Raw genomic sequence first — 26,001 nt, 5'->3', positions numbered from 1 at the left:
GTTGCTCTCTTCAATTTGGTGTGTTAAATCCCAGGCAGGCTGGGTCACACTGCCATTAGGATTGCTCCCCTGACTTTAAAGTGCCTGTGCATTTAAATTAAAAACATTTCTTCATTCTTTGGAGGTGAGTTTGGCTGCTCACTGAGCTGCACCAGTTGATGCCCATCCCTGCTCAGGATGCTCTGCCCTTCAGGTTCATCCTGTACCAGCACAGAGGTACTTTGGAAACTATTAATTTCACAGTCCTTTACCAAGCCCTCACCTCTGGGGAAGGGGCATAAAACAGAGCAGGCATGTGGGGATGGTCAGCCCACAGGAGACTGCCAGCGACACGTGTGACACTAATCAGCACATGCAGACAGCTCTGTGCCTATAGCACCTAATAGCAGGGAGAGTGTCAACACCTTTTGGGTGGCTTGGAAGTAGATGTTAATCATTAAATCTCATTTAGTGCTTCCCATGGGATGAGGCCTGGCATACTAGGAGTGTTTTTTCTAAACCCACTGGCAGAAGGAATGTCCAACAGTTAAGTGGGGAAAAGTGGGGGGAATTTTTTTTTAAACCTGAATAACCTTGAAAGCCACACAACAGCCAATGAATCTATTAGCAGGAATGGCCCCAGACCCTCAGCAGCCTGCAACATCCCACCCAGAGCAAACCAAGGTTTGGTTCCCCCTTCACTGGGCAGTAGTGCTGACAGCATCCTGCATCCTGCTTTCCCCACACTCAGGCCAGCCAAGATTTGTGATACCTTAGAACAGGGCTGGTTTTACAGCATGAGGAAAAGGAGATTAATGCTGGCCCCTTGCTTTCTCAGCTGCCCCCGGGGAGAGGGGGGATATACCTTAAAAAGAAGCTTTCCATGGCTGCATTCTGTGGATGCTGCTACAGCCGTGGTGATGGGGATGCCAACCAGTTCCCCACAGAAAGAAAAGGCTGTTGCTTTCCTATGGGACCACAGGGTGGACTGGGAAGGTGACTGGAAAAGGAATGAGAAGAAGGAAGGATGAGAAGAAGATGAGCTCAGAACAAGCCCTTTACCTGGCAGGTTTCATTACATGTCCCATTTCATATCCAGCTCAGTGCTGTGCTGAGGGGGAGCTCCCTGCCTTCACCACTGCTGTACCTAAAGACAGAAAACAAACCAGGAAAGCAAGACAGGGGGCAGGCAATGAGGGAATTGTTTAAAAATGCAAATTCCTTGCAGCTGCTGGATCAACTGAATATGCACACAAGGTCTCTGCACTCCCATGCTGCTCTTCTCCACTCTTCCCCACCCACAGATACCACCATAGGTGTGCATGGGCCATAAGGGCTTGGAGGCATCATTAAATCAGGCTGTCACCTCCATACCAAGGTGACACATGTCAGGTACAGCAATGCCATGAGCAGGCTTCAGATGGGGATTTTTACCTCCCCATTGCTCCTGATTTGCATGTAGCAAAACCATGGACTTGTGAGAAATGTATCTATGAGTTTAAATGGACTGAAATGCCAAAAACATCAATTCTAGGGGAGGTTCAGCTTCCAGACCAGATCTTGCTCTCCTTGCCTCAGGAAAGTTTGCCCTTAGTGAGACTCAGACTCTGACCTGCACTGAAGCCTCAATGACACAACTGATTGCTCAAAAGCTTGGCCAGAGAAAAACAGTCTGAAAGAGCCAGCACATTGTGGGGGAACAGGATAAATATCATCTGCTGAGAAAACATCATGTTCAAAGTGCAAGAAGAGTAAATGAGAAATTAAGAGCTTGTTTTACAACATGCAAAGTGTGGGTCTCACCTAAGTTTGGAGTGAGGGGGCATTATATTCACCAAATTTTTAAGCTATCTTTCCTGAGAGCACTTATGCATACATATGTTTACATCCCTGTCACTAATCTAGTACAGACACATGTGCACATGTACAGGCATTGTCTACCTTCACTTGGGATTGGCATCTTTGCCCTCAGTGCAGCTGACCTGGTGAAATCTCCCAGCAGATGCCCAGAGCTGTTACAAACATCAACCTCAGCAAACATCAGCTCTGCTGCCTGTTGGTTCTCTCTAATGCAATTAGGACAGATTAACATGGGTGACTAGATGTGAAAGACAACTGCACCTCACCATCTCCATCCCACCCACATTTATTAATTTGAGTCCTGCCCTTTCCATAAACTTGCTGCTCTCTTGACCTCCCTCAGATGGAGTACCCTTTTTTTTTTGCTGCTTGAAAATTAAGAAAAGCTCTGGCAGGGAAGCACAGCCAATTGAAATAGTGAAAGCCACAGGAGCCCTACAGCAACAGCCCACAATGTTTCTTTGATAATCAGGACACACGCGGGAGCTTCACGAGATCCCTAGTGGGCTAGCAGCCACCTCTCTTGACTCCTCTGTCAATCCCTGGTTTCAAAAGCCCTGGAAGGGCAGTGAAATTAATATAATTACAACTCTTTTGCATGGGACATCTTGATTTCATCTGTTCAGTTTGGAATGCCAGGCATCTGCTCTCTGCATAGACCTCCAGCAACAGGGCGGACATCTTCAGGTTTCTGTCATGCTTTTGTGTCACAGTAACAGTTTTTGTCACAGTTTGTGTCACAGTAACAGCACAAATGGCTTAACAGTGTGATCCACTGACTAAACTGGACCACACAATCATCTTTTCTGACTTGTCACACAGCACAGCCTTTAGGTAACCAGCTACAGCACCATGACATGTCTTTTAGACAAACCCTTGATTGAAAGGCTCTGGCACTTCCCCTGCTAAATTATTCTACAATTTAAGAAAAAAATGTCACTTGCTCTTAACAAGGAGAACCTTTCAGGCTGAATTTCTCTAACTTTAGCCCTCATTTATTGTGTTTTGATTTGTCTTTGTCTGATTCCAGGTTCAGTCCACCCCTGCATCCCAGCAAAGAGCAATGTAAGGTGTGCTCCCTCCTTCCCTTGTGACAATGTGTTCTGTAACTCCCTAAGTGTGGATAGCCTAGCAAATGGCACCTCTCTGCTATTTATCTTACTCCAAGCACCCAGATTTTATTTTCTGTGTGGTCCCCAACCACGACATTATTGTTCTTCCTGAGACTCTTAAAAGAAGTCCATCATTTTCTTGAGATTTGCAAACATGGGTCTCTGAAGAACTATAGGTGGTTTCTGGTCCATCCTTGGCCTGTGGGGATGTTTCCTGACAGGCCTTACCCTGCTGAGCCTCGGGTGTAATATCTTCTTCAGGCAACTTGTTTTAAGTGCAGAACAATCTTTACAGTCAGAAATTACTGTCCTGGCAATAGATGCACATTGCTGCCAATTAGCCCAGGTTTTCCTTGCTTTATTTAGAGGATGTGAAGGGCAGTTGATGCCCAGCATTTTAACAGGATTTAACACGGAGCAGATGACTTACCATGTCCTCACAGCTGCCAAAATCCCAATTCAGCAACTCCAAACCCTTCTGCTTGGGCGAGAGCTTTGCTGTATAAGCTGTCACTCCTGCAGATGACCTCTGAACTCCCTCATCTAAGATATTACTGGAAGCTCTCCAGCTGGCTTCTCCATGCAAAGCTTCACCAGGCTGCGAACACCAGAGGGTACCTCCCTGTGGGGCACACTTTGCCCTTGCACAGCACCACTGGGCTGCTGGCTCCAGAGCAGCCTGGAGCTCTGCTGATGCTGAGCCTGTGCCCTCCTGGGGAGCTGTGGGCAGGGGGCAGGTGCCCATCACTGCCAGGGGTGACTGCTCAGCAGCTGCTTGTGCTGCACCTTCCTAAACATCTCCCTTCCCACCAAGAGAGCTGTAACAGTCCTCCTCTTGACACCCCCCTCTCTTTCCTCTTTATCTGTCTCCAAAGTCATTCAATAAATCTTCCTCTTGCTTTCTCACAAATGTCAGATGAAGAACAGCCTTTCCTGGTATTTGTTGCAAAATTTAACCCCCATTTTCTCTGCATAGTTTTCCTAAATCAGCTGTGCCCTTCCATATCTGTCTTTCCAAGCTGTAATCTGTCCCCCAGAGTCTCTGTGGTGCCTGTTAAATCCTGGCTTGCTTCTGTGCTAAATATCCAAATACTTCCTGTTTATTTTCTGTACTTCTGGCATGATTTCTGAAGGAATTAAAACCAAATCTGTTTATCTTTGCTAAATCCCTCTGCTGATAAGGGTATTAGTGTTCTTATTTACAAATGGAAGAGTAAGGCAAAGTAGGACTGGAAGTAAAAATCTCATAAAGTGAGTTCCTAATTTGAGATGTCCTGAAAACATCCAGCAGTTGAATTTTCTAAAAATGCCAGATAAAATATCCTCTAAAATTCGTGCCCCTTAAGGTGCTTCAGTTTAGAGACCTCAAATCAGTGGCATCCCCACTCCCTTGGTACTGAAGAAAACGGAGGATCTTGCCACAGAGGTGGAGAGCTCATCCACAGTTTTTTGTGGAAGGAAATAAGATAAGTACATTACAGGCTATGTGCCAGTCAGAGTCCTTGGTCACAGATAACCTTCTTCTATCAGAGCAATTACTTTTTAATGTCTCCTAATTTTTCAGAGATGGAATTAGCAAGGCAGACATCATCCCAACAGCTATAATTTTTTTTTAACTTTTCACCAGGTTCATAAAATCATTCTTTTCCTTGTCTCTCAACACCTTACTAAGGGAAGCAGAAGACAGGGCAGGTTGCCATCCCCAAGAAGCAGTACAGCTATTTTTCATTTTGACAGTGGCATTCTACATTGGAGGCAGTGGCTGCATGCAAAGGTGCATGTTGCCAGTTTAAGGCTGACCACTGAACATGCTTTGGACTCCAGCCCTCAGCTCTGCCCAAAGCTCCTGCTGATGCCAGTGACCAAAAGCAAACCCCACCTGCGTCACCCTGCTGCCAGCCAGAAAGGGGCACACATTGTTACATTTGGATGACAGAGGAGACCTTGTCATAGTGAAAGCTGCTCCAATGAGCCAGGAAGGCAGCTGCTTTTCCTGAAAGAAGAGAGAATTTGTGGGGTTTTAAAGCTGCTCAGGGTGGCAAGGGCTTCTGCTGGTGCCTCACAACTGCTGAGCTCTGACAGTCTACTCTTCTTGCTCTTCAAACCCTGAGATACAAATGTACCTTTTGATATAATGCAGTGACTGTGACTTGATGTATGTTTGCATCTTTCAGCAGAGCTTCTCAACAGCTTTTTGAAGGGCAGAAGGGCAACTGTATATAACATCCCCACTTTCACCTGAAGAAAAAGGATTGAATGCACAGCTCCTTCCTTGAGCTGCAAAACCCTAGGCTGCTGCCAGTTCATGTCCAAATGGGTGTTCCTTGGATGTCTTGCCCCTGAGGAGATATGGTGCTGACTCCCTGCCTAAATCAGTAGCAGGTATGTAAGAAAACTCAAAGCAAGCTGACAGCTCAGCTAGGACCACAGACAAACTGCTCTGCCAGAGAAGGAAATCAAAAGAGACAAAGACAGCTACAACATTTATCTTCTTTATACATTGCTTCTAGATTAGAAAATCCACACTACAGAGATCACCGGCACACATGCATTTACATTGCTTTAGAACACTATTTAGCTGCTTAAATGCATGCTGCAAAGCAGCCAGCTTTGCATATAGCTTTCATTTACAGGGTAACATTGATTTAAGCAGAATTTAACTCAATATAATTGTGCCTGCACTAAGGATATGAACAAACACGACACTTCTGCTCAAAGGCTGAGAATTTTTGAGTCACAGAGCAATGGCAACCCTGTTATAAGGTTTGGGTTTTTCATCTGGATGCACTGGGAGAACGGCAACCAACAAGTAAAGTCCTACTGAGCTTGTTAAAATGACTAATGATTAAAAATGAAAAAGTAAAACTCTTTGAGTCATACAACTTTGCAGCCCCTGCCTTTCCCAGCTCCTGCCCAGGCACACAGCTAAGGCTCCTTCCAAAGACTGGCATTTGCTGTATCACATCCCAGGTATCTGTATATCAGCCTGTTTAACTGTTTCATCAGACCCTTCTAGTTTTCCCTTGGCACTTTTCTTTTGCAAGACTCTCTTAGGAGCCAGCTTTCATTATATGCCAGGAAATCACAGGCTGCACTGCAAGAAGTGCCACATATCCTTGACTTCTCTCAGTTAACAGCAAAACCTCTTCCTTCCTAATTGAGAGATGAGCTGTAGAAAATGACCAAATTCCTGATACCTAAAGCTGTATGTTAAAATATATACATTGGAAAATATCTAACTGAAAGGGATCAGTACTGATTACTGAGACTGTCACTAGTGTCACTAGGGGACATCAAGCACACCTGGAAAAGAGATACCTTTCCTCAGTGCTACAGACACAGGGAGACTGTTTTCAGATACCTAATTTGAAAATGTGGTTTCAGGAGATTAGTGCTCAGTCACTCCTTCATTTTCTACCATGATGTTCTGAGGAATATGAAGTTAGTTTCCAGGGAGAAAAGACACCAGGCCCCTCTCAGGGCCCAGCAGCTGTAGGAATTTAGCCTTCCATCCATCCTGTTCAATTTGTAGTCAAGCAAAAGTCATGTACAAGGACAGATGAGAGAGAAGCCCTTGAAAACAAGCCACTGTTCAAACTGGGACACTTTTTGGTCACGCTAAGAAGGCAGAGTGAACACTACTGATTTCCAGCAACAGAAGCACCAAACTCCTGCAAAAGCCTCCTGCACCCTGCTTCACACAGGCTCTTCTCACACTTCTACTGAGGGCTCATCATATGCAAGGGATCCTCTTCCATCACTGTCACCAGCAGAGATCAGGAGGAGCACACAGGAGACTCCATGGCCTCTTCCACCTGCCTGCTCCCTTAACCCTGCTGTGGAGCCACAGGGCAAGAGCTGCCAGCAAGCGAGGTGATGCTGAGCAATGCAGCAGAGCCCATGGGCAGCATGTAAGGATCCACACCAGGAAGCCACCCACAAGGCTGTGGAAGGCTTTGAAGATAAGGAGAAAACCAAACACCAGTAGAGAAGGCAGGGGGAAAAAAATCAGTAAAGGATTTGGCAGCTGTAGCATGCCTTTCCTGCCCAATCCACTCAAGCCCTAAGCTGTTCATGCAGCTGCAAAATGCTCACAGTTCAGGGGTTATCAAAGGATTTTAATTCCTCCAACAATCAGAGAATGGATGGATACAGCTACAAAATGTTGCTCTAGCCCAGAAATTCAGTGAGAGATGCACATTGTCACAGAGAGAACCTGACACCAGTGCAGCAGTCCTGGTCACACGTCATTGCTCAATGGTTCTGAGAGGGGTTTAAAGCACAGTTTTCCTCCCCAGAGCTGGACTGACTGATGGTGTAGCTTCGAGCCACCTGATGGCCTGCGTAATGCACTCGGCAGAAGCAGCACAGCTCACCAGACTTTGCTGTGACAGGCATTTGCCTGTGGGAGAACATTCCACAGCAAGCCTGACTGATGGAGTGAGACCAGCTGCCATCTCTGCTCACAGGGAGGTGTTTTGGGGAAGAGCAACCATGCACTCTGCTCCTGTCCCCCTGCGTGTGCTGGTCTGTGGTACTGGCTTGATGCACTTGTTTTCCCAGCTTTGCTGCCTTTCCCAAAGGTGCTGCAGTCCAGAAGTGAACACAAATGGGCAATGCTCACAGGCTGGGGAGGGGGATGAGCAGAGCAGGAAGAATTGATTGTGATCCTGAATGTCGCCAGCTCAGCTGCATCTAGGATCTGTATCACACTGCTGAGTGCTCTTTCTTTGCAGGTCAGCTTCTGGCCCTTTCTTGGAAGGCTATTGCCAGAGGTCAACAAAGTGCCACTCCTCAGGAGTAACCACAGACCTGGTTGTCCATCCACCAGCTCAGACTTTCCCCCACATCCTGTGAGTAGAGCTTCTGCTTCTCTTGCATAGAGGATTCAAGATTTTACTCCTACAACCATGAAAAAGCAAGCTTGGGAACTCAAAAGGACAAGCTGTACCTTCAGAAAGGGTTCTCCTCCTTCACCTCTGTTTAAGCCTCCTTTATCCCTTCTCCTCTGCCAGGGGCTTCCTTTCCCCAGGGCATTAATCCCAACCATGATCCTGGGGGCAGGAATTGCCCCTAGCAGATGTCTAGGGTGCCAAAATTCAGGCTTTCCAGCCATAAATGCCTTAGCAATCACAAGGCTGCAGTCACCTTAGAGCCATAAACACTGAACAGCAGCACAAAGACATCTACACCCACTGGCAAAAGCCAAGGGTTAAAAAGTTGAGCCATCTACAGCTCTTAGGAAACACACATCTCCCACCAACACAATGACAACTCATCCCAGTGTCCCTGCAGGCATCCCAGCCACTGGGTACCTCGCTCCCAAACAGACAAACAAAACTCCTACGTGTTTCCTCTGCAACAACTCATCTCTGCAGTCCTGGAAAAGTCCCCTCCTGTCCAGGGTAAGAATGCAAAGACATGACAAATAATGATCTTTGATGAATTCAGGGGAAAAAAGTGAGGTGGCATCCTGTCATCAACATGAGTCTGGCAGGGCCACCTCCTGCTGCCAGCTGGCATGGCTGCAGCCCCAGCACCAGTGTGATCCCTCAGCTCTGAGACTGGACTCTCAAACTCATGGATGAGCTGATGTCTCAGGACATGAAAAAGCCCTGCTGAAAGTATAAACCAAAGCAAAACAACAGCTCACTGAACTGGTCCTGTTGCCTTTCCCTCACCTTGTCCCTCTAGGGCTTCTGGTGGATGCTGCTGTGATCCAAACATGGGCCCATGAGAAATCAGTGTCCCTCGTGACAGAGACAAATGTCTGTGTGGAGGAAGGACACAAGAGATTTTCTGCAGGCCCATCACGTTACAGCAGCCAGTTCTCTGGGCCCCAGAGGTTTGCTCAAGGAGGTGAAATGGGGTATCTAGCAGATTTCTTTCCTCTCACCTCACACAGCTCTTCACACTTTATTATGAGGGCAAGACAACATGAATAAAAACAACAGGAAAAGTTGAAGTCTCAGTAAAAACAATTGAATTATGGCTCTGAACTGGTTGTTGTACAGAAATTCAAAGTCAGAGTTCAATTTGTCCCTGCAAGCTATGTGAAGTGGGTAGCTAATACAAACCCACTTATTCTGCAATGCAGGGCACAGGATGAAATATTGTCTGCACTGTACATCACTCTGGATGTTTCATTTGGGGCTTTGAGGAGGCCACGTACATTACATTCTCTCAGTAAGTCAGTCAGGTTTGCTCTGCAGCAGGAATCTGACTGCAACTCTCATCCTGCCCCCCCCCCCCAAATCCTTGACAGTGAGAAAGTTTTCCTCTAGTAGAAGGCAAGGCCCATACTCTTTGAAACTGCTGGATTAATTGTGTGCAATTACACACTGTACACACAAATGCTCTCATTGCAGGATGCTCTTCACCTGTGGTTTTGCCCATGAGAAATGGTGTGGCTGGGATAGTTCTAGAAACAGCTCCAGAGCATTGTTTGAGCTAAGTGCATTTCAGCACATTTCCAAAGAAGCTGCATATCTGTTTCTTACAGCAGATACTTACTCTGAGGAATGCATACAGCTTAAGTCAGGGGATGCCATGTTTGAGGGGCAAAAGACTTTTTACCCCCAACTCTTTAAGGGTGAAAAAGTGTAGGGGGTTTTATGTGACTTCTCACTGTGGTCATGTTCAGTCATTTTTCTCCCCGTTTGATAGATAGGGCAGAGCAAAATGGGTCAAAATGTCTCATTCAATAAATACATTGAAGCAAACAGAACTACTCCAAGGGAGAATTTAGGTTCATGTCCCTCCCATCAGGCTGTTAACAGATACCAAGTAACATGCATTGTAGAGCATGCTACATTTGGCAGGGGTATGCACGACAGAAAGCCATTGTCTTGGAAACCAAAAGATCCTGGTTTGTCAAGATGCAGCAGGATGGCACCGGGTCACTTAGGAGGTCTGTAGGTCAAGATAGCTGAGCACACGCTGGCAGGGCAGGGGAGGCTCGGTAAATGTGCCTTGTGCTCCGGGAGGCAAGACAGTACTGCTGGTTCAGCAGGACTGCTCCAGAGTTTATTGAGCCTCGTGATTACTACAGGCTGTCATTAGGGCAGTAAAGTTGAAAGAGAGAGAGAGTGAGAGAGAGCAAATAGGGAAGGGAACCACACCTATGTCAGGAAGCATTTAAAAAATGCACACGTTTCTCACATTCATATGTGCAGGTAAAACATGCATGAGTGGTCCCTTATCTTCAGCACAGTCAGAAAACAAAAAATCCTAGCTCAGTTTCAAACTCCTGCTTGTGGCTTTTGGGTTTGGTGGTTGTTAGAGGTTTTTATTTCTTTTTTTTTTTTTTTTTTTCATTTTACCCACTCAGTTACCCAGGTTTGCAGCTGCTTGCTCATGCAAAGGGAAGATAGGTCTTTGCTCCAATGCAGCAGCGTCCTGCCAAAACCAGCCACCTGCCTTTTCCAGCCACAAAGGGCTCACGGGCACGGGAGGGATCTGAGCCATGCAAAGGAGGGTCACCTCTCCCAGCGCAATGCAAATTGCTGGAGAGAAGCACAGAGAGGGGCCCCGCCAAACCCTGCCAGCGCCGAGCCCTGGTTGGGCAGAACAAGGGTGCAGAGGATGGAGGTGTCTGCAGCGCCCTTAGAGCAGCTTAGGGATGAGACAGCGCTCGGAACACACTGAGAGGCTGAGCATGGTCGCTCCTTGTCGTGTCAGCTGGATGTGCCACACCAGGGGATAAAGCAACCCCAGACTTTAATAAAACAGGCAAACCTAAAAGAGTTTTAAATGCTGATTAAAGCCTGTGGAAATTGAGCGAATGCCGTGAAAGCACAAAAAATGGCACAATTGAGGCAGACCTTAACCATTTTTTGCATCATTTACTTTTCCAAGAAGAGAGAGACCTGCGTCTATTTGCAGAGATTTAGTCTGCATGAAATGCTGCTGAAGTCAGCTCTGGAGAAGTAAACACAAAGGTCTTTGTCAGAAACTCCAGGCACTTTCCTACAGGATAGGGCTAGCCAGCCCAGCACCTTTCCAAAGGCTGTGGAGAACGAGCTGCCTCGCAAAGGTACTGAAGTGACAGACACTCTGCCACCAGCTATTTCAGCAAGATGTAAGGGTGAACTTTTATCTCTAGTGTACCTCTGAAATGTTTCACAGAAATTAAAGTAAAACCAAAACTCAGTGTACAACCTGTGATATGAAAAACAAATTACTCAGTGATGACCTGAACTTCCTAGAAATCACTCTGATCTGCATCAAATGCACCGGATTTGTCATCTTGCCGAAGCCCTTTTTCACCAGCCTGCCTTTGCCAGGGAGGGGACAGATGCGGCTTCAGCATCTCTTGGGTACCACTGATGAACGCAGCGCTTGTAGACCTTCTCCTGGCACCCCCTGGGGTGAAAGACACACCAGAGAGAGGGAGAGGGCCTGGCCAGAAAGCTAATGCTCTCCTAAAATCTTCCCGGGCCCCGCACTTGCCCCGGACCAGCCGAAGGAAAGCAGCCTGTGGGCTGCTCTACTTGGCGCAGCGGTAAGTGGAGGGACCCGCTGGAGGGGCGGCCCCCTGGCTCCGTCCGGCGCTCGGGACTCCGGGCGATGTTTCGGCGGTGTGAAAGCCCAGCGCCGGTTCGCAGAGAGGCGATTTTGCATACTTTTACTTCTGCTCCCCGCAGCTGCCCAGCTGGAAGGGCTCCAGCTCCGCCGGTGAAAGGCGGCGAGCGGCGCACGGAGGGGATGGCAGCGGGGAGCTGTCCCCGCCGGCGGGGGCTGGCAAGCTGGGGGGCACCAACCTCCGTTCCCAGGGCTGGGACCGGCAACCAGACCTCATTCTGCGGCTCCAGCTGCCGCGGGCACGACACCGTTTGTCCTGCGGCGAGCCCCGAGCCCGTAGTTTGGGAACGGTGCGGCTGGTCCTGCTCGTCCCGCACCGAGCCGCGGGGCTGCGGGCGCTCCCGGGAACGAGTGTCCCGCGCACTCCCGCGCTGAGCAATCCCCGCTGGCAGCTCGGTGTCTGCGGGCACAGGGCTTCATTTTGGGGAAGCCTGTGGAGGTTTTGTCGATTCCCCCCCCCCCCCCCCCCACCTCCACTTTTCTTTCTTGGCTTTTTCTTTTACTCTGTCAGCCGGCCACCGCGCACTACCGAGCTGCACCCTCAAGCCTCCCGCCGCAGCCGGGGGAGAGCAGCCCGCCGCACAGCAGACGGGCTCCAGGGGCCGTGGGAAAGTGCCGCGGGCCCCCGGGGACGGGAGGGATGCGGCACGGGGGGTGTCCCACGGGGGGTGGCGGCGGCTGGCGCATGGAGGGCCATGGGCGTCCCGCGAACCCACCGGCGAAAGCAGAGAAGGCGGAGGGGTGCAAGAGGGCGGGGGTGGGAATCCCCAAAAGGCCGAAAGAGCGTCAGCAGCCGGGAAAAAAGCCTCGCGCGGTCGGGAACGGGGACGGCGCCGGTGACGGTGCTGGGGGCGCCCCCGCGCCGCGCGCTGGGGGGGACCGGGGGGAGCCGTGCCGCGCGCGCGGGGCGGTGCGCGGGGCGGGCGCCGACGTCAGGGCGCCGCGCGCATATTGATGCGGGGGCCCGGCCGCGCTCGCCAAGGAGCAGAAGGAAGCAAGATGGCGGCGCTGTAGGAGCGGGGAGCGCGGCGCCTGGGCTGTGCGTGCTGGATGTCGGCGAGGCTGAGGGACGCGGCAGAGGTCAGAGCGGGATCCCCGCGCCGGCCGCCTTCCCCGCCCGGCACCGCCGGGAGGTGTCGCGGGGCAGCGCCGCGCCGCGCCGCCGGGGGTCGGCGAGGAGGGGGCGCCGCCGTGGGTCCCCCAACATGGCTGATTGACAGGGGCGGCGGGGGCGCCGCCGCCGCCCCCTCCCCGCGGGGCCGGACCCAGGCCTCGCCTCGCCGCCCCTCCCCGCGCCTTTGTCTGCGGACGGGGGACGGCGGCCGGAGGCGCCCCGGCTTTGTGCCGCTCCCCGGCCCCGGGCGGACACAAAGGCGGGCGCAGCCCGGGGAGAGGGGAGAGAGGCGGGGGGCTCGCGGGGCTGGGGAGGGCGAGGGCGGCGGTGAGCGGAGCGCGGTGCCGGGGGCTCGGGAGGGAGAAGTGTGTGCGGGCGAGGCGGGGGCTCGGAGCGAGGCCTCCCGTTTTCCCTGCAATGGTCCACACGCGTGTTTCGCCCGCGTTGCTAAACCCCGCCGTCGGGGCACAATGTGAAAAGGAGAATCACTTTCCCGAGCGTGTTCCTCTAAAAGAACGCTTTCGGCGAGGTCAGGCTCTTTCCCCGCCAGATGACAGACAAGAGCAACAACCTCACCGCGCCTGAGTCGGACGCGCGGCAGTGTGCGCTCGCTCGCTCGCATCGCGGCGTTTATCGGCGTTAAATCACCCCCTTAGACACCAGCACTGATTCTCTTGCCCAGAGTTAAAAGGGCGCTTTTCGTCTCGCGGTCTGAGTGTTGGAAATTCAGCAGACTCTTTTCTGCTAAGTAATTTTCCTTTTCGGAGTGAGGTGAAGGGAAAAGTGATGCGGTCTAGCGTGCTTTCATCGAAACGCTGCAGCCTAAGATCTCATCACAAGAATTGCTTTCCATGATGAGCGGCGTGCCAATGTGCAGGCTTTGAGCAGTGATCGGCAGCTCCGAATATATGTTCAGCATCATTTTCTTTTCTTCTTCTTCCTTTCAATGTGAAGTTGAGGAGTTTCAGAGATGAACAGATAACAGTGTCCCTAGTGAAAGCAGGTCAGTGGGTGTTGTTTATCGGTTAATGAGGCCGTTCCATTCGCGTGTTAATGGCAGGTTGATTTACTGCAGCAGGGGGTGAGTACAGTCACACATTCACTTGTGTATTCCACTGTAGCACTTTGGAGGCTGCAAAGTGCAAAACAGAACGTGGTTGCCGAAGATACTCAACAGGGAGAAGTGAATGATCAATAGTAATGTCTAAACTGGAGTTACAGCGGGATCTGGCTGCTGCTGTTAACTCTGTGAAACAATGTACCCATCTTGGATTTTATCCCGCAGAAAATAACCATTTGGAACCAATGGGAAAAAAATCTCTGCTAGGCAGTATTTTGTCTCTCTCTTGGAAAGCTTAGAATGACCCCTGCCAGTGAAGTCAGAAAACATTTAAATCTAGAAGCCAGGGTGAGGGGAGGAGGGAAAAAAGGAAATGCAAAGCTGTGGAAAACAACAGTGTTTTGGTGGTGGTACTAAACTGCTGTTAATGTGAAATGAAGAACTCAAAAGTCATCTTTCAGTGGAAAGAGTTGTTACATTTTTGGGAAGTGGCATAAAAAACCCCTTTGTAAATGCATCCAGGGAACCTCAGAAAGTGCTTTTGTATTGCCCATTCTGAACAAATCTTCAAAAGAAGACAAGGCTGAACAGGAGACACTAAGGCACATGAATCTACAGAACTACCACTGTTGGTAGTAAGGTTTTTAATGAGAACTTTGGCATTGTGGTGATTCATTGTGGTGGCTTTTAGCCAGAAAAACTGATATTGTTTTTATATAGTGCACATGGTCTTAGACTTTGGCATGTCAGCATTGTTTAAAGAACAAGAAATGAGCGCTTGTTGCGGAGTTATTGAGTTATTATGACGGACAGATTTCCAAGGACTCTTGGTACCAGTGCTGCACTGGGTAGCAGAAATACGAGGTTGTAAATGTTTTGGCTTTTGCATGCGGAACTGGGAGAACCTGTAGCTGCTGCTGAAATTGACATTTCAGCTGCCAAAGTTGGATGGGATTGTTCCTTCTTGCCCAAGCACTTCAGATGCTGCTGGCCTGTGTCCTCCACAGTGTTCTCTTAAATATTAACAAGAGCCAAATAGCCCTAAAGAAAAGGGGGGAAAAAAACCTCTAACCATATTTTGGAGCAAATCTGCTGCTTGAAAAAACATGAAGGTCATGTTGGATTAATGTTACTGACTCTGGTCAGGTTTACAGGGGGTGCTTCACTCCTAAGTTGCATGGACAGTAGTGTTTCTATCAGTGTGCCTTAGCAGTGACTTTAAATCCCTTGTTCCATTTAGTTCCAAGTGGAAGATGTATTTTGTGTTTCGACAGGAGCCAAGTAAGGTCCTTATCGAAAAGCTGACAATTTTTCAAGGTGGAATTCCAGAAGAGCTGTCAAATTTGGCTGGTCACAGGGAGTGACCCCTCTGCCTCTCTCACTGGGCTGCTGCACAGTAGCTCTAGGCATGGTAGCAGCATCTGTAAGCTAGCTTCACAACTGGAGCTTGAAAGTGGTAGAACAAAGTTGCCAAGTTTCAAGTAGAGTTGGTGGTTATCTTGGAAACTGTGCTGGAGAACACAACCACAAATTATTTTGGCAAATAATATACAGTATTTATTTAGTCCAGCACTCTGATTGCTGTTAAGGCAGTCAGCCAGCAGCATTAAGAGTTGTGACATCATTTTGAAAGGCAATGTGCTGGTTCTGAAATGGAGTGGGATGTACTATGATTCATTATTAAAAAAAAAAAAAAAGCTGTAGTCTGACAGAGATAAAGCATATGACTGCATCATGGCTGAAAGCCAAAAAGAGAATTGTATGAATCAATCACACTTGCAGCATTATTCCCATCCCTTATTTCATAAGGCAGTGAGTACCATCTTACTCATTTAGTGACATTCTGCAGCAGAAATAAGCCTTTGAACACTGAACAAGTAACTACTAACAAGTTGCCATAGTTCTGGTTGCTACTACATCATCACTGCTTACATGTTCAATTTGCATACCTGGTCCCAATAATCCTAGATAATAAAGCCTTACAAATGGAAAGTACCATGAGTAATCCTCCTCTCAGTCACCCATTGAAAAGAAATCACTTCTGCCTTACCTTAGGGTAGATAAGTTTGCTTTAAAAAATCTGTATATATAAATATATTTATATATATATATTTATTTATATATTTATTTATATTTATATATATATGGAAAATCACCCATTTTGCTATGAAACTGCTCAGTGGGTGGATGCAGAGATGGTGGGGTTAAGGAATAAAATTCTGACCCTCCAGCATCAGCTGGACTAATCCCAAGGACAGCTGATGACTGACCCAAAAAGGTTGTTTGGATTAAAATACTGGGAATGTGCTTTGCGTTACGTAGCAGGGAGGAAGAAGGTAGAGAAAAATAAGGTCTGAGAAACAGAAATAACAGCTAACTAATTTTACTCATGTATCTCATACTGTTCTTGAAATGAAGAAAAAAATAAGTCCTAACTTATAGGTGGATCAAAAAGAGTTTTCTACTAGTTTTTCACAATAAAGAATTTTAAATCTGAGGTTACTTTAAAGACAATTGCCATGCTTTGAAAAACAGTTTAACAAATAAATGGCATAAAGATTTAGATTCCTGTCTGTCTTTTCAAGCAGGCTTGTTCATCTCTGTAAAACACCTTCCAGAATGCTGAATCATCTTAGTAACCTGAACAAAATTGAGGCTGTCTTTAAAAAGCAAAGTTTTCTGTGGAGGTGGGGATTCCAAGTTGGAGTGTTGTTGCCTTGTAGTATACATATGGCAAGAAATCCCAGAAGGATTATTCTTACAGATGAATAAAGGCTTGCAGTATTTGACCTAATTCCTTGTGTGTGTTTTTTTCCTCTTACTAAAACAAAAATAAAATGTTAATGCAGGAGGCATTTCTGTTGCAGTGTGGAAAGGAATAGGCTTGTTCAATGCTCAAGTTCAGCAAGAAAGGAAAATTCAGCATTTTAAGCCTAATCAAGTACAAAGTTTTGTTAAACCACAACAGACAGTTTCAAAGAAATGAGCAGGTGAGTGCTTAGATAGCTAAGATAACCAGGAATAGCTAAATAATCAAATACCCCTTGGAAGTGTCTTCCCCAGGTACAGGGCAGTACCAGCTGCACTCTGATTAAATACTATGATGCAATTTAGACAACATGAATAATCTTCGCATGTTCTACAGCATTACCTCTAACCTCAAATATATTCCACATGTTTTCCCAGCATAGCAATATTGGTTTTACCAGGTGTATGCACAGGGGAGGGGAAGTTTCCAGGTTTAAGTTGAATTTTTGCAGCTGTATAAAGAACATCTTCAGCACTCTACGTGAGCTACCCTGTCCTTAAACTCACATTTCAATGACTAAAGTTTTAACAACTCTTCTGCCTAATCTCCTTTCCAATAATGCATCAGCAGTCCAAGTTTGTGTTCCAGTGTCCTGGCGTGAGTACTCTAAGTCACAACGTGTTGGGAAAGGATTTGGCTCCTTTGCAGCAAAAGCCCAGCTTACCAAGTGGGGAGGTTTAGGTCAGGACGATGACTCTCCATGTGGTTGCGTGCACGTGGTTTGAGTGTTTACAAACAGTGTCCCAGCATCCTCAGCAGCTGCCTTGATGCAGCCAGTGAGGACAGAGTTCTAGGAATGTCCCTAGTCCTCACGACAGTGGAGGAGGGGGACAGAAAAAAATGCAGAGTTTTAAGAACTCATATCATAGTTTGGGTTTTGGCTGAGCTTTCTGCATCTGTGTTGCATTCTAGACCACTGGATCCTTTCTCAAATGCTGTAGTTTTTTTTACTCTGCACTTGAGCACAGTCTCGGCTGTGTTGATGGGTTTGTCTGGAACAGACTGACCTGAAGTATGAGATGGGGGTTAAGAGAATTATTGCAAAGGTTTCAAATTATTTTTGTGCCCCTCCTCCCCTTTTAAAAATGTATAATTAATTCAAGTCCCAAAAGCTTTTATGGCAAACCAGCTCTTTACAATATAAGAATCCCACTGTAAATGGTTATATATTTTTTCCTTAATTAAGCATGATTCACTGCCTGTTAGGATACTAGAACAATTCCCTTTTTAAAGAACAAGAAAGAAATTGTGAATCCCACTAACTTTATGAGTAAAGTCAAATAGCTGAAAGTCTTTATTACTTAATGAGACATGTTGACACAAAGAGGCGTTGCTGTTACGAAAGCTTATACCACTGCAAGGCAAGTTTGGGATCTCCATTAGATGTAAGAAGCTCGGTGGAAATTTCTGCATTTACCCAACCAAATGAATAATGCCAACAATCTGTTGCTAAAAAAAAAAAAAAGAAGGAGGGGAAAAGTGGTGCTAATTGTGTTAATTATTAGGGATTCCTTGCAGAGAAAAAAATTTTGTGATTCTGGGAAAATGCACTGTAGCTGGTCAGAAGCACCCAACTGACAACATGTTCCTGCTCTTACCTGTGGACCTAACCAAACCTGTCAGGCCAGTTCTGGTCTTCAGAGACACTTGAAGCCTATGCCCTGCATGTGCTGTAGGACCTTATTATCAGAGGTTCTAATGCTCCTTTTCTGGTCCCATGCACATTTTTTCAGACTTTCTTAGGCAGTTTTGCAGGAAGCACTCAGAACATTGTGCAAAGCACATTACTCGCTTTACAAAATGAATCCTAAGATCTGTTTTCTCCTCATAGCAAGGAAGCAGTTGGTACAAATGTCTCTTCCACATTCTGACTTTGTCTGGATGAGTCATTGTATTCACTGTAATGCAACAGAGTAGGAAGGCTGATCACAGATCTTGTTATAAACATGGCTTCTGCTAGCAGTTGTATGTTCACATTGGTTGCTCCCATTTTCTGTTGATGTCTATTACAACACTGTAATTTTGTAATTACATTGCAGTGGTGTCTTCTCATTTGCAGGATAAAATGATTTGTGTCATATCCAGAATCTGCTTCTGTTTCAGTAAGCTCTTTAACCACTTTTCATTTTCTTTTCTGGCCTTTTTTTTTTGACCCACAGTTCCCATTAAGCTTGCACTGTTCTGGGCAGCAGAAGGTAGCAAGCAAGAGTAAAGCATGTGAGAGAATATGTGACAAAGGCATTCCTGAGTTTGTGCTGACTGTTTTTTCCTTCTTTTGCCAATTCTAGCACTGTTAGAGAGATCAAAGGGTAAACATTAACTCTGGGCCTGATTCTGGAGGGAGAGTTTTGCCCTCATCTTCTGTGTCCTTTAGCATCTTTCCAGATTTGTCCCTTCAAATGAAAGACAACTGTTCATGCAACACTCACCCCCATTTCTTGCCCCCAATGCTTTTTTTCATCTTTGTTTAATCTGTTTGTTCTTTCAGTGCTACTTCACTTGTGTTTGAAGTCACATTCTTTGAAGTTATAAAATTTTTATACTTGCCAAAGGACACAAAACTCTTTCAGCTCTTATGTAAGCAAAAAAAAGAAAAGAATGATTGCATATTTTCTCTTGTGTGCAAGTAGCATTGGACTCTCCTGCTCACGGTAAAATGAGGTAAAGGAATTGTTGCAGTAAAACAGGAGTTTCTACTGCTTTCCCAAAGTTAAAGACCACAGAAGTGAGGTATTTCCATGAAGCTCCAAGTGCATGTACAGCTTAATAAAACAAATGCAATTTATCCCTAAAAGAGAACTTATGAAAGCTGGCAAATACATGGGACTCACCTCTTCCTGGGATATGGAGCAGTAGTATGTGTGCACACATATTACAAATTTTAACATACTTTCTGGCTACCAAATTTCTGTTCCCTCTGTACTCCTTTGCTTGCTTTTCTATTTAATTTTAAGTTTGTCTGCCCAAAACATCTCTGAAGTATTACTTAAATGGCAACACTAAAAATCAAAAACATGAAAGCTGAACAACTGGAAAGGGTCAGATTTAACAATTCTTTCATTTTGTGTATCTAGTAGACATTTTGTGGGAAGGAAAATGTGTGCTAGTGTGTTTCCCATTGCATGCATAGGTAGTTGCAAATGTACACATCACATACCTAGGAGCAAGTGAAAATACAGACCAAATAGGGAAAAACACTCTTGATATTCATAAAGATTAAAACCACACAAAGCAGAAAAATACAGCAGCCTTTCAGTTCTCTGTTGTTTCTATGGTGCTTTCCATACTTTACATGGAACATTTTTTTTTCCTAAATAACTTCAGACCTGTACTTTTCTGCTTCCCTGTAATCCCTAATGCACAGAAGCTTCTGTAGGTGTGAAAAAGCAGTAACAAAACCAAGAACTGTGCTGATCTGTTTTCTTTCTATTACTCTGTGTACTGCCTGAGAAGTGAGAAACCAGGCAGGAAAACAGATTTCTATCTATTTTTCCACTGTGTCTATGTTGTACAGTTGACAATACATTAAGTATAGGTGGCTTTTTTTTTCCCAATGTCAGCTGACTTGTGATCCTGCAAACTGCCATTTTCACAAAGCCCTATTCATTCTTCTTGGGCTTGCAAAGCTATACCAGAGACACCTGAGGCAGTGAGGCACCTAGTCAGTCATATACTCTGTAGTACTGAAAAAAGAAAAAGAAAAAGAAAGGTAGGTCTTTGGAGGTTTTTTTTCTGTTTTTTGTGGGGACAGGGAGAAGAAATGGATGGAAAGACTACAGCTATACAAGTTAAAAACCAATTTTTTACTTAGAAAACCAACTTTTCAAAGCAGTTGCAAGTTAACATGCATTTTGCTATAAAATGTTTCCAGCCGATGAATAAGAAGTTTGCTTCTGGAAGAGTGGGTCTAGCTACTAACAGAATAGCTGCTTTTTCTTGAAACAGTGAGCTGGTTAGAGATACTTTGTTGGACAAGCTGGAGCATGAGTCTAATTCAGGATGGCAACTCTGATGCTTCTAAATATAAGGAGAGTGGATAGAGTGAAATTAATTATTGCACATTAGGAGGCACCTCATATCCCAGCCACAAAACAGAATCCCACTGTGCTTGGGGCTGTACAAACATAAGCCATTTTTGTTCTGTCTTACTATTTAATTCAGTAAAAGAGGCAGAGAAAAGGGGTCTGGCAGCACACAAGGGGCCAGAGTGTTAGTAACTCTTGTTTATAGCAGAGGCAGGCAGCTCCCTTTCAAAAAAATAAATATTTGCAGTAAATAAAGCAAAGCTGCTATTAGTGCCTGCTCTGTGTGTGTGTGTGTGTGTGTGTGTGTGTGTGTGTGTGTGTGTGTGTGTGTCAGAGGAGTTCCTAAGCAGAACTGCTGCAGCCTTTTCCCCAGGGTGCTGATGTTAATGAGCAGGCAAAACACGCAAAGAAGGAGAGAAAGGGTATAAAATTAATAAGCAACAACTGAGAGCCAAAGCACACAGAGATCGTGCAATGTGGTACAAACCCTGCTGGAGTCATTCATTTCTGTGCCTTTTTTTTCTTAACCCTAGAAGACCTACAGGAAAGCTGTGGTATAGCTGGAAACTGAACCCATATCTCCTAAACCCCAGTGCTTTACCCTCCTTCCTGCTCATTCAGAAGTTTACTGATCGTTTTCTCTGCTTACTAAGATAACAGAAGTATCAATTTTAAGAAACAGAAACTAGACACTTTTCACTTTTTTCTAGAATTTGGTTTTCAGTAGCATTTTCTGTTGATTGACAACATGTTCTGGTTTTGCTGCACAAACTTTCGGACCTCTAAATCAGCAGTGCTTATCCAAAACAACTCAGGAAATTAAATAAATCTCCTCAGGGAAAAGGATGGCTTTTTGCTTTGTGGCACTGTTTAAACCCTCCACTCCAACTGAGAAAGGATGCAGAGAAGAATGTTATCTCCATTTTACTGGCACTGTAAAATGGTACATGTCTCCATGTACCTCTAAACAAATAATTCAGGATGGCAACTCTGAATTGTTAAAATTATTGTTAAAATTATTGTTAAAATAACAATAATTAAAAATAGTAGGTTGTGTCAGTTAATCACAGTGTGTGAAACAGTTATGACATTTCTCTAAGTAGGTACTCCAGTTAACTCCCTTTAATACCCTTGATCCTCCTATTCATTCAGGCAAGATTTCCCACAGTCTGCAAGCCATTCATGTACATCAGCTCCAATCTACCACACAATTCCCATTTGATCTGTTTTATTAATTAAAGGTTTGTCAGGGTCCACGAACTTTCATGTTGCCATCACACTTGGTAGCAGAGCTCAAAGGAGGAAAAAATACCAAAATAAAACCAATTTTCATTTGTTGTCAGAAATCTCTGCTGGAGATGGGATGCACAAGCCTGCATTGACCTGACATTAACCATAGCAGCATTCATAGCTTTCTGTTCAAGAGTCCACCTTCTTCTCCTCGACCTGAGTTGGAGATGGTAATCTTTAATGTCTCTGGCCTTTGAGAATTCCTTTGCTATGGATCATAGTCCTAGCTCAGCCTGCCTGGTTACATAGTGCATTTAACCAACCACCCTATTTAACTTCAGCATATTCATGGACTTGTGATACAATCCATGATGAACTGCATTTGGAAATAAAATCCAATAGGTAATTTAGTTCATGCAGCATCTCTGGATGCTGGCAGATGCAGCTGACCGTGAAGGACAGATGGATTTTTTCCCTGCATGTTTAGAGATACAGCACCACTCCAAACACATTGGAAAAAGATGGAGTGGAGCATTTGGACTTGCCGCCCGCAGCTGCTCGTCTCCCCAGAGCAGTTTGGAGGTTCAGCCAGCCCAGGCCCACGTGGCTCACGTGCACGTGGCCACGCTGTTTACAAACACCCTCCTGGGTGTCCCCGGCACCGCTGGGCACCACACTGCAGCTTGTGAGAGCTCCTGTGTTTCACCCACGGTCTTGGCTGCTTGCAGCAGTCGTGGCTGAAGGCAGGGCTCTGATGGGCTGTGGAGCTGCTAGCTTGTTCAGGTTTACTCATTTTACATTTAAGCAATATTCAGGCTAGGGGTTTAGAGCAAGGTTGTCCACAGTGAGTCAAAAATAGAAACTTCATTGCTCGATAGCGTAGTAGCACTGGAGAGCGCTAGCTGGATGTACACACAACAGTGAGGAAGGTACTTTTCTGCTTTCCAGAAACACTACTAAGGAATTGGGTAACGGTTACAGTAGGGCAGGATTTCAAAAAACCTATGGAAATTAATGGATACTTTTATTTTTTTAATTTCCCACTAACAAACCAGGGACCAAGTCTTGTCCAGGTTTAAGAGATGGGGCTCAACAAAACACAAATAATTCAGAGCAGCTAGTATTTAAAACCAGAGTTGCATTGTCACTCAGAGAAGACTGCCTTAGTTCTGCTTTGTTTTAGCAGGCCACTGGCATACAATAAGAAAGAGGTTTGAACAGCTGTGTGTTACAGCGTTAAATGGCCTCCTATAGCTGAGGCACAAAAAGACAAAGCCTGTTTCTTTCCAGCTGCTCAGCTAAAATTGCATTCACTTACTTTGCTACTCTCCTCACCGGTTCAGAGTTCAAGGATTCATATATCTACCGTACCTCGAGTTCAGATAACAAGATATAACTACATGGAGGGAAACAAACAGAAAAGTTCCCATTCTTCAAAGACGAGCACTTTTTCTGTACTTGTTCCCCTGTTTTGTTTCGGGGTGTGCACAGTTTATTTTTCTCCTTTTGTTTTACTCTCCCTCCCCGCACCCCCTCCCGCTCACCCTCTGCTGCGAGCACACCCTCTTCCAGCCGCCTCTCTGGCTTGCCTGGCCGAGAGTGCAGACTCAGCAGAGACTGTTAACACTTTAACTCTTTGTCCTATTCTCAGCTCCCCCAGGAAAGGTCAAACCAAATGAGACTTGGAGCTGCGCTTGAAACAGAGCCCCTACAATGGAGAGGGACATTGACCACAGACTGTTCCCCCTGTCACATGTTTTGGTTTTTTTTCCTTAAAGCATATAAAGTGTGTAGCCAGCGTGAGATGAAACTTTACATAGGTTTGGGTGGCTGAATCTGCTTATTTCTCATTCAGAGGAAATTAAAGACTCGTGACTTTTGTTTGTACTGGCCATATCACGCAACTTCTGATAAACAGAAATAATTTAGGAGCTGCTTCCTCAAATGCCTGAAACATGGTCTTAATTTCATCAGTGCAAAGCCAGCAAAAAGCTATTACAGACACGAAGTTTCTGTTATGTGTCTTTGAAGTCATTTTGGAAACTTTGGCAATGTGCCCTTATACAGCTCTTTTCCCTAAGAGTCACAGTTTTGCATTGTGTTCTGGGACCATGTGGGCTCCAATTTTAGTGACTTAGGGCAGAAAGGAGTCCCATTTTTCTTAAGAACAATTCAGCACTGCCATTTGCTTACACTGACGGATGAACCTGCGGGGCCACCATCAACACTAGCACACATCCACGTGTGCCACGTTCAGGAAAAGGTTCCCACTCACCCTTCAAACACCGCGTCGTGGTGGCTCCCAGGGCTGCACGGGGCGTGCGCCAGCCGGGGCGCTGGCACTGGTTGGCGCAGCGACATCACACTGGCGCCAAGCTTTACCTCTTGGCTTCGGCACTCCAGGTCATGCCAGTGTCTCGCCACGTGCTTACGCGCACATGGCAGCAGTGTTTACAAACATGACCCCAGAACTCTTCCAGGCAGTTATGAAAGAGGCAGCGAGTGCCACATCCCGCGCGCCAGGCTGACCTAGATCGCCAGCGCTGGGAACTAACAGCGAGGCGCTCGTACCCACACAGGCTCTGAGAGACGTTCAAAGCAGATGATTTTGCTCCCAAACTGTTTTGAAGTATCATTGCCACCATGAGAGCGTTTTCCACCATAAACTAAAAATAGCTACTATTAACTAGCAGGAGTGGCGGGTAAGTGATTCAGCAACTCAGGGATAGAAGTGACTGTATTCCTCGGCACTCTGAGTCTGTTTCTGCACTGAACTAACTCAGCACATAAAATTCTCACAACAGGAAGGAAATGCAAAGCTGGATTACTAAAAGAAAAGAACACTGCACGATCATGTAGTTCCTGATTGACAGTTCCTTTTTTATTCCTTTATTAACACTTGCACTCAGGCACTAATGAATGCTTTGTAGTCAGGCTGTGACCATCCATTTAGGAAAAAGATTGCCTTAGTAATTTCAAATTAAACACTTCCATCTACAAAACATGAATACCACTATATGGCTGATTTGGTTTTTTGACATGGGCCTTAAGGAAAAAAAGCAAAGCAGAAATGGTGCTTCAGCAAAATAAGCACTGAGTGTTCAACTGTCAAATGTCCATGTTCTATCTTCACACATATATTTTTTACAGTACACATCTACTGAAAAAAAGGAAAGCATTCCTTCCTCATTGTTGAAGCTCTTAAAAGAAGTTTGTATTGTATGCCAAAGTACTCCAAACCAGCTTGCTTTCTAGAAGTTAGCAGTTTATAGTAGAGTGGAGTACATGATCCAACAATTCATTTTTGACAGATTTTAGCTTCTTGGAGTTGTCTCAGAAATACACGTATATGGAGGAAGACAGGTACTATAACTGTGAGTGATTGCTTAAGATAATCAGAGTTTTCTTGAAAAAGCTGTGAAATGAGCAAAAATAACCCATCCTTGTTATAAATCACTTCCAGTTTTCACTTTTGGAATTGAAGAATTTAATTTCAGCTTTGCAAAAGCCTCCTAAATGACGAAAAATTATTTTCCTCCTCCCAAATAGAAAGTTTGACTTTTCAGAAGCAGATGAGATGGTAAAAAGACTGTAGTTCTATTGTAATACGTCACAGTGTTTGTAAATATCATAATGATAAAGCCTGTAGGAAAGACACACTATGAGCTTCTCCATGCCTCTCCTGCAATACAGTTCAATCCCACTACTGAATAAAATTTTTCTAGGTATAAATGTCATCTTTTCCAACCATACCCATGGCAGCTCTACATTAAAGTTGTGAAAATTCCTGCAAAGATTCTTTGCTATGTAAGCAAATGAAACGAGAGAGGGTGACACATGTTCACTCTGGCTTGGTCACTGGCTCATTTCATGAGGTCTCTCATAGCTCTAACCTGAGCTGGGGAACTGCTCTGTAGGTCAGCCCCTGACCCATTGCCAGTTTTGTCCAGTCTCCTAACTATTTTTAGTCTTGTATTTAGAATGTCAGCAAATGTACTTGGTCAGTTATTGTTGTCTTTTCACTGCTGAATGTTCATTACACTGTATATAAAAGACCTAGAAATAAGAATGGAAGAACTGAAAATAGGTCACTGCTGTGTTCCTATTTAAGAGCTCTTTGTAGCATTTCTCCTTCCTGAGGAAAGCAAATCCACCTTACTGTGAAACTGTACAAGTATGGGCAGAGTGGGAGAATGGAGAATTAGAGCCTTTGTGTAAAGTCATCCCTT

The 26,001-nt window shown here is 45.7% G+C and overlaps 1 protein-coding gene across 2 annotated transcripts in view; it reads left to right on the top strand.

Moving 5' to 3' along the window:
* The first annotated feature begins 12,525 nt into the window (after positions 1 to 12,525).
* The window catches only part of TET2 (tet methylcytosine dioxygenase 2), a 71,058-nt gene continuing 57,582 nt past the window's right edge, over positions 12,526 to 26,001 (top strand). For both annotated transcript variants that reach the window (XM_036382043.2, XM_036382042.2), the window contains exon 1: positions 12,526 to 12,614. In XM_036382043.2, coding sequence (XP_036237936.1) covers positions 12,585 to 12,614 — 30 coding nt within the window. In that variant the 5' untranslated portion in view covers positions 12,526 to 12,584. The remainder of the gene's footprint in view (positions 12,615 to 26,001) is intronic.

This window comes from Molothrus ater, chromosome 4 (assembly GCF_012460135.2).
Source record: "Molothrus ater isolate BHLD 08-10-18 breed brown headed cowbird chromosome 4, BPBGC_Mater_1.1, whole genome shotgun sequence".
In the NCBI taxonomy this organism is placed as follows: Eukaryota; Metazoa; Chordata; class Aves; order Passeriformes; family Icteridae; genus Molothrus; species Molothrus ater.
This window is presented reverse-complemented; position numbering and strand designations above follow the sequence as displayed.